This window comes from Schistocerca americana, chromosome 11 (assembly GCF_021461395.2).
Source record: "Schistocerca americana isolate TAMUIC-IGC-003095 chromosome 11, iqSchAmer2.1, whole genome shotgun sequence".
NCBI lineage: Eukaryota > Metazoa > Arthropoda > Insecta > Orthoptera > Acrididae > Schistocerca > Schistocerca americana.
Genome location: NC_060129.1, coordinates 94,164,348 through 94,174,107, shown reverse-complemented (window position 1 = coordinate 94,174,107; position 9,760 = coordinate 94,164,348). Strand labels below are relative to the sequence as shown.

The window sequence follows — 9,760 nt, the reverse complement described above, 5'->3', positions numbered from 1 at the left end:
TTCAAATTGGGATGCAATATAAAGATGTTGAGAATTTGGTGAATTGATAAGAAAGGAACTGTGAAAAGTGGGGTATATCTGAAGACACCAGGGAATAACTGCCATGGTACTGGTGGAAGCAGCAGAGAGTAAAAACTGTAGACAAAGACAAAGATTGTACTACATCCAACAAATAACTGGAGACTTTGGATGCAAATGCTGCTCTGTGGTGAAGAGTCGACCCAGCACCCCCTCTTCCCAGAAATAAATGATGGGATCTCAGCGCTCTAAGTGTGTTGACAGACAGAAATGTGATCTACAGTTGGCAGAGTTTCTGTTTTGCATGTCTGTTGTGACTCTGACTACCTGTTATAGCAAAATAAAGCGGTACAATCATTTAAGTCCAAACCCAGAGGAGCTTAGGCTTAAGAGACCACCTCTGCCAACTATTGCTTTTGTTTTGATTCTTGAACAGAGTAATTCTTGTTACTAGCACAAGTTTAATCCAGGGATCTAGGATCCTTTCTCCTCTTTTCTTTCTACCAACGACCCTAAATTGTCTCATAAATAAATCTGTCTTTACTTGTCCTGTGCTACAGAATTCCAATACACCATGATTTTTAGATGTTTATGTCTCTTTAAATACAGTGTTACGCATCAAGTGCTCTCATAATCCCTCTCTGTGACTGGATTTTCCGTGTGTGACGTCGCCTTGCATGCCAGAGTTATTGTTGGATTGGTTTACTGGTTCTGATGGGAATATATCACTGAAATGTTCACAACAGATCACAGCTTTCCCTACCAAACCATTTTTAATTGACCTTTCTCTCATAATACAACTTCCTCATTCTGTGGATACTGCCCAATTTTCATCTGACCATATGTTATGATTTTCTTTCCATTTCATTTTGCTGACTCTCACTGAATCTAGACTGATCCTTTACATTTCCTTTCTCTGTTTTCCTACCTTCTGTACAATGTAGTGCTAATGTGTGTGTGCATGTGTGTGTAGTGAGGGAACTCACTGCATGCGAGAGACAGTGGCTTCTCCAGGTGGAGGAGATGTGGGAAGTGCAGCTGCAGCAGGTATCTGGTGGGGTGCGTTGGCAGTGGTGGTGGTGGCGGTGGCGGTGGTGGCGATAGTGGCGGTGGTGGCAAAGGTGGCAGTGGCGGTAGTGGCGCTGACGGCTGGTGTGCTGCACATAGAGCAGAGTGTGAGCTAGCTGGCGTATCCATGTGGGGATGTGGGGATGGCTCACTACAGCCAGCCCTGCTGAAGGACCGTGCACACACTGGCAACTGGCAGACGACAGGTGCCGAATGCTGCGATAGCGGTCCAGTTTATACAGATGAATTGCCGTTGAGTTAATGACATTCAGATGCATGCCTGAGCTCCCTACAGCAGTTGATGACAACACCATACAACAGGTAGTTCAAAATCAAGTGCAGGATTAAGATACATACAGAATTACTGGACAGGTCAGCTCATATACTATCACCCTCCAAATTATCCAAACGGCCTGAGTTCCACTCCACCTGATTTGTATGCACCCACTTAGTGTTACTGTCTTGCCGTCCCTCTGCTCTCTTTTCTGGTGTGGGCGTTTCACTGTTCAAACTGGTTACTGCAAGAGACCACTTGAGAAAACTGATCTGTAAGGCTGTCAGTCCACAATCAGACTAATATCTCAATAACGTCAATACCAGAAAAAGTGTTATTATTAGATGACAGTCTTTAGCACCTGTAAACTCAAGTTTACTGCAGTAAATGACATTTTAGAAACTAACTTTCACCTTGAAATTACGTGTCGAAAACGTTTGTTCACACTGACATCCAGGACTCAAATCGAACAACCGTTGTCTCTGTTAACTAAATACCAAAGGTCTTACATATCGTTTCAGTCACAGGTAAGCTAGCGTTCACGTATGTAAACGCTGAAATCTTGAAGTTTCACTAAGTTTTGGGTTGGATGCCAATTTGAACCCAGCACTTCATACGATTGTTAACTAGGCACAATAACACGTTATATATCCACGTTTTTCGTTGTTAGCGAGATGACAACCTGAAACGGTGAGGCAAATAATTTTGTTCCTTTACTGGGATTTGAATCAAGTACGTATCATTGTTTTCTAGCCACAAACACACGTTAAACATCTGCTCAGTTGACCTGTAGCGACATGTGCACATGTCTGAACTGGAAATAACGCGACGAAAAGTTCCGTGAGGGGCGGGAATGTAAGCCTGCTCGCAGCATCGTTGCTTACTGCAAACAAGGAGACGTTGATTGTCGAATTCTGTTTCGACAGTTGCTAGGAGTGACATGTTTTAACCTGAAATAATGCCTTGAAAACTTTGGTAAGTGATCATGTCGAAACCAACACAAACCGTCTTTGATGACAAGACATACGGAGACGATAAAATCACAATTACTTCTGTCTTTTGGTTTGATGTGCACGTACTAGCAGTTGAAATGACTCGATGAAAATCTTTGCAGCCAGCCACGATTACGAAAGATGCTAATTACTATGGGCATACTGCTTGGAAGGATTTCTTACTACAGAACACTTTCGTCACACCATATGCATGATGTTACATTCCGAGGACACACATTAACCTTTGATTGTACATTTTTTCTCGGGGCCACAAAATTTCCTTTTATGAAGTTAAAGCCCAGTGGTTGAAATGTCCACCTGACCATCCTGATTTGCGTTCTGCTTTATTTCCTTAAATCGATGAACGCAAATTCTGAGACCTTTCCTTTGAAAGGGAACTGTAGATTTCCTTCCCCGCATTCTACTTTGACTCTAATGGTCTTGCAGTCGATGGGACGTTTGACCCTAAGTTAATCCTTTTTTTCTTGCTCAACATTTCCTATTGAATTCAAGTATTGCACGAAGGTAAAACGGTCGTATTTCATTACATTTGCTAGTAATCGTTTGGACCGTACTGGTAAACTGTCACATCAGAGGAATACTATTCGAAATGAGAAAACTGTTTTCTGATGTGAATTCTTCGCTGCACTTACCACATACACACACAAAATGTTTAATGCACCGTTTTTGAATGTTGAAACAATCATCCTTGTAACCTTCAAATGTACAACATTCAATACATCACTGCAAAAACCACATACACTCACAAAATGTTTAATGCACCGTTTTTGAATGTTGAAACAATCATCCTTGTAACGTTCCAATGTACAACATTCAATACATCACTGCAAAAACAGTTTATAGCTTCAAATAAGGAATGATGACTGATAAATGTACTTAAATCAGCCTGTATTACAACACATCAAACTAAATCTCTACGAACTTATACATGACTCTACTTGTTTCAGTTAATAATGCCCTTTCAGGCTATATGCATCAATGTTGACTGCAACACGAAGAAAAAGTATGCACTTCCCTACGCAGTTGAGTGACACTTTTTTTTAGGCCTCCTTCCACTCCCCTACAGCCTTTGGTAAATTTTTCCACACGGAATTTATCCAGGAGGATCCCCTGTGCTGCATTTACTGAAGACATGCCTCGTCTTTGCCAAGATCAATGGTGTGAATAATAACAGAATAATAACGAATGACCACCTCAAAAAACTATTGTATTGGATAAACAAAGCTGCTTTGTAGCTTAATACCACCTCATGGTAAAAAATACATTACTTTTGAAATTGCGGTAAAAGAACAATACTTCCAGCATAAAAATGGGCCCAGTGTCTGAACATAATACTCACTGTCTATAAATGACTGTCTATGAATGACATCAAAGGACTTGGAAGAGCAGTTGAACGGAATGGACAGTGTCTTTAAAGGAGGGTATGAGATGAACACCAACAAAAGCAAAACGTGGATAATGGAATGAAGTCGAGTTAAGTCGGGTGATGCTGAGGGAATTAGATTAGGAAATGAGACACTTAAAGTAGTAAAGGAGTTTTGCTATTTTGGGTAGCAAAATAACTGATGATGGTCGAAGTAGAGAGGATATAAAATGCAGACTGGCAATGGCAAGGAAAGCGTTTCTGAAGAAGAAAAATTTGTTAACATCGAGTATAGATTTAAATGTCAGGAAGTCGTTTCTGAAAGTATTTGTATGGAGTGTAGCCATGTATGGAAGTGAAACGTGGACGATAAATAGTTTAGACAAGAAGAGAATAGAAGCTTTCGAAATATGGTGCTACAGAAGAATGCTGAAGATTAGATGGGTAGATCACATAACTAATGAGGAGGTGTTGAATAGGATTGGGGAGAAGAGGAGCCTGTGGCACAACTTGACTAGAAGAAGGGAACGGTTGGTAGGACATGTTCTGAGACATCGAGGGATCACCAATTTAGTACTGGAGGGCAGCGTGGAGGGTAAAAATTGTAGAGGGAGACCAAGAGATGAATAGACTAAGCAGATTCAGAAGGATGTAGGCTGCAGTAGGTACTGGGAGATGAAGACGCTTGCACAGGATAGAGTAGCATGGAGAGCTGCATCAAACCAGTCTCAGGGCTGAAGACCACAACAAACAACATGAATGACATCCTCATAAACCATTCTTTTAGTAAAAATATAAAACTCTAGCGCAAAAATTAAACAGTACGAAATAATTAACTGGTCTTGACACAATGACACACTACTGCAGCAGTAAATGCGACAACACTACCAGGAGAACTTTCTGGAAATTTGATTGATACCTGTCGCCAAGTTTATTTTGTATTAGTGTAACCATAGACTCGTAGAAAATCACAGCTGCTCAGCTAGGGGCCAACACTTCCTGCAGAAATTTCTGCATCATTCCATAATGTCAATAGTGTAGCTGACTTTTATGTGATTTCATTTCAGCGATTACAAAATCAAGTCGAAAGTACGCATTTGACTACTGTACCAATCGCCATGTAACGTCACAGCGTACGTATTTCAGCTTGAGATGTTGGAGAGTGTTGGTGATGAGCAGGGAGTTCAACTCAGGTATCCCTTTCCGCTGTTTTTGACCCTTTCTGGACTATACAGTTCCGTCCTTTTGTTGTTTCCCGAGCATTACAAATTCTTCAGCGTTTCCATGAAAGGCGCAGGTCTGGTTTTAAATAGTTGGTGGGTGCAAAAATTTCCATCAGGTGACCAAGTCGTAGCATTTGCACTGCAAATCATAGGTGAAAGGCAATAAAAATTTTTTTACATTTCTACATTCATTGTCAACAATAACGATTCGTGCCGGTTTCGACTCTCAATCAGGCACGGAAGTTTTTATCATTTCATTTGAGGTTTATAAATTCCACTTCTAATTACTGGTGAAAAACTATTTGACAGTGAACGTCTCTTCATGTGTCGTCATCGGCGGTGACAGTATGTACGGGTTTAGAATCCCAGTCAGCACAGAACTTTTCCTCCTGTAACTTCTAGATCAGAGACGAGCATATCTCGCTAGTGGTGCAACAAACCAACTGGACAGGCACGGCACTCTTCTGGTAGTGAAGGACATTTTAATTTAATTAACAGGACACATCGATAATCAGACAATGTACAGAGAGATTACTGTTACTAAAAAGATAACCGTTAATAAAAACTTTGTCAAACTTAAGACCTTCTGTCATTTCCGATAGTGTGCAGGAGCAGTTTGGAGTAATGTAGAAAAATATATTTAGGTGCGATGTGTTAAATTTTTTTTTTCAAGAACATAATTAATGACTGTAACATGATCGATGTTTCAAACATGAATTTTCATGTTGATGTCTATTGAACAAAAGATAAACACACTGAATGGTTTACAATACAGGCTATAAGTTCATTGCAGTTGGTTGAGGGAATGCAAGTAGCGTCATCCCAAACACAAGGTTACCAGTGTGTCAAATACCACACAAAATATTACCTAAGTATTAGAATCTAGCTGAAAAATAAATGACGGTTTATCAGTGTTAAGGGCTACTAGACTTGTATGGACATATGTAACTGTAAGATGGTGCAGAAAAAAGGGAATGTTGGTCTCAGAAACTCTTTCATGTTCAGACTATGAAAGGTGGAATAGCAACAGTAATAGTTGGGGTAGGTAATATCATAGGTAGTGCCACAGTGGAATGCAAGTCTATGGTGTTCACTGGGTGGCTATAGAAATCCATAGAGCAACTGAAACAGGCAGAGAGGCGTGGGGTACCGATTCATCAAAGACTCAGTAAAGCATGGCACAGAAGGGAATGTATCCAAGTACTGTGTGAGCTTCATATAGCGGCTGAATAGAGAGGAGAAGGAAATGAGGTGGAAAGTCTCAATTTTATGGAACGAACTGGAACCACCACGAGGACTGGTTTGTGTTCCTGTGAGGTGGTCCCAGGCTGCAAGAGATGTGAGCAGCCATACACTGGAGCACCGATGCTTACTTCACCAGGTTTTCTGATCATCTTCCATACAAGCCTGACAGTGAACCATTATTGTGTCATATAATGTTCCTTTAGAGAAATTCAAAATCTTCCATGTACTGCCTGGATTTGGAGAGAACAAAGAATTATGTTTGGGAGGTTACTGGCATATGGCTTGCATGAAGAAAGAAAGTGACAGAGAACGAAGCTGTAGTAGTGAGGTGTGAACAGCGATTACTCTCATGGTCTGCTTTACTACACAAAGAAAATTCCGCAGATCAACATCAGCTGTCGAAAACTGTAAATATGTTGCCGCCTTCCTCGAACCGTTGTGCAGTACGCTTCCTTGCTCGAGGTGTCGGCCAGAATTGACGTACTTGGTCGTCGTCTTCATGCAGCGTGACACTATTCAGAGGTGTCTCATTGTCATCAGCCACAGAGGCACTGAACAACTTTAAACACTGCTCTATACGAACAGGCTTACAGCAACCCATAAGAGCTGCCAGCTGCAAACTACACACATCACTGTGTTTGAGGCCGGGTTGGGCAGTACAGCTTTGTGTGCACAGCGGAATGCGTCATTCTGCATTCACACAGTAAATGTATCCTATTCTCCTGACATTTGATGCCAAAACCTAAAGAACCACTTTTCCTACACGTGTAGTTCGACAGATAAATGTCTAGAAATTGGTTGTTTGATGATTTTTGCTAGAAACATACCTGTTAATGAAGTGGACTCAGCTTAGGGATTCAGCTAACCTGCTACAAGAGGACAATGATAGCATCGTGAGCTAGCAGGAAATGATGGTCTATGATTGTGTACCTTACAGCAGTGACACATCTAAGGAAATTCAGCAGCAAAAATTATAGTCAAGCAAATGCACACACACACACACACACACACACACACACACACACACACACACACAAACGCACACACACTCACACACACACACACACACACATCCAGAACGGAGGGACACGAATGAGTGGGTTGTCTCGCCCTTACCTGCTTTTTGGTGGTGGATCATACAGCAACCGGCTCACTTCGATCAAGTCTTTTGGTTGATGAAGCATGGCATCTGCCCACCCCTGAGTGGCCATCACCTCGAACGGACAGGTCTTAATGAACGCCAGTGCAGCGTGCTTGAGGTCACTGCAGGAGTGGCGGACTGCGAGGACGGCTGCGGCTGCCGCCGTCTCGACAGTCAGCTGAGCGGCCACCTGCCGCTCGCACTCCGCCTTCAGCCGCGACACCCCGTACTTATCCGCTGCGGCCAGCAGCTGGGGGGCCGTGCCAGGCAGCTGGGGGGCCCGCAGGGTGTACAGGTAGGAGACCAGCTGCCTCAGCACCGGGCCCCCCACGTCCGGGATGCTCACCGCGCCGCTGCTGGCCTCGAGGGTGTCGTGGGCGAACATGGCGGCGAACACAGGGCTCCTGTCCGCCAGGACGGCCCTGTGCGCCAACAGCCGCGTGTCACCTGCCTCGAGTATCACCACGGCGCCGTCCCCGGCGTCCAGCAGGTCCCCCAGGTCCACGGCCGCCGTCTCCGTGATGTCCTTAACTGCTTCCATTGTGGACGATTCTGAAACACTGCATCACCGGGCAGCCCTTTCAGCTTACAGGTGACTACTGATACTTCTCGAGTGACCGTTCATAAAAAGTGGTCCATCACCAGTCAGTTGCAGTATCGTCACATCTTTGCTGTGTTAGACTGATGCCATTGCTGAATAGCCACAAACCTTTAATAATGCAATTTCAAACAGTTAAGTTTTTCTTTCAGCACATTATATTTGCGCGACAAGCTCCAGAAGGGGGGGAGGCTTCATTTCCATAATTTTTTCTACACAGCGATTTTACTTGAACCGGCAATCATTCGAAGTGGACATCTACCAAAATACTAAGAAGGTTGTAAAGAACTATAGCAGTACTTTATTCAACGAGATATTCTGTTCACTTCTTTCCTTCAAGGAAACACCATTATTTTATGGCTGGAATCTATATTATTCGTCATTTAACCAATAATTGTGCATGTAGCCTTGTACGAGTTGTTTCACACAGGTCTACTACAACCTGGAGGGTGCTTCTGGGAAACATTGCCTATAGGAAGCAGGCCTACTCAGCCTGCAACTCATTCTCAACACTTCTCAGATAGTCCAACAGGACAACATCCGACAACCACACGCAGCACGATATGTCAGAGCCAGCCACAGAGCATATACTTTCCCTTCAACTAACACGTATACTATTATTTTGTAGCAGAAGTCACTGAACCTCCGCATTGCAGATGGTACTGATAATAGTAGATAACCACTCGATGATACAGATTCTGGACAACGAGGTCTAATTTTCGCTGAAGAATTTCTCAGTTCGTCCTTACATTGACTGTGTAGACTGTGTGCATTAGATGCCGAGATTGGACCTTTGAATAAAATGGGAAATCACTATCTGCTTATTGGATTTACGTTGTTTCATTAGTAACAGTCGCTGAAGAATCCATTTTAAAACAGCAATTCAGAATAGTTCTGTAGAAGTCGAGAATTAACATGAGCCATGTACTGACAATGTTCTTGCTCATCTTCTCGGTGTGGGAGCAATGAATGTGAAAGGTTGGCTGTATACTCTTATGTGTTGTACAAGTGAACGAGGGAAACTGTCCACGAATCTTGAAAGAGACATTTGAATTTTCATCCACAGAAAGAAGAATGACTTAAAAAGAGAGAAAGTACTGAACATTAAAGGTAGTTGTCTAGCGGAAATAGTAACTTTATTTCCTCAAAAAGGTCAGGCCACATTTTAAGAAACTCAGTCTGGATTTATAAAAAAGTGCGGGGCTGGTGGCGGTTACATGGACCACACACATGCACACACACACACACACACACACACACACACACACACACACACACACCACGCTGCCATCACACTGCTCCAGTGACAGCCGAGTACCTCCAGACTGGAGAACAGCAGCCGCCACGTACACAGGCAGGGATCGCCAGAAGCGGCCACGCCCTTAACACAGCCGAAAGTGTTCATCCGTGACTGTTTAAACGTCGACGGACGCGGAAAACTAGGCAGAGGAGGTGCGACCAATACAGGAAGACTGCCGTCAAAGCGTCACAGAGGCACCACATCATCAGGGTACAAGAAGCTATGCGGCTGTCAATCTGCAGATTTGTTCAGGTAGATGAACAAATGTCAACTTGACAGGGGATGACGATAAATACCTTACGTCGGTAGTTCTGCCAACTTGACTACACGATCACTGGAAAGAAAAGTGTGTGAATTTTACCCACGCAACCGCATGTCTTTGTGCCTTTGGTTTAAAACGTCGACCTGGTAACCACCTCCTATAGCTGCAGACAAAACAGAATCTCAGGAGGAATGTTAGTTCTCTTATCTGTTGAGACATAAAGGGCTCCTGGAAACCATAACTGGCGAATCTGCC

General features: G+C 43.1%; 1 protein-coding gene across 1 annotated transcript; it reads right to left on the bottom strand.

Moving 5' to 3' along the window:
• Positions 1-7,316: 7,316 nt before the first annotated feature.
• On the bottom strand, positions 7,317-7,886 carry LOC124553297 (speckle-type POZ protein-like). Its single transcript, XM_047127177.1, has one exon. It carries the CDS (start codon positions 7,884-7,886, stop codon positions 7,317-7,319), a length of 570 nt encoding a protein of 189 aa, XP_046983133.1.
• Between the last annotated feature and the right edge of the window lie 1,874 nt (positions 7,887-9,760).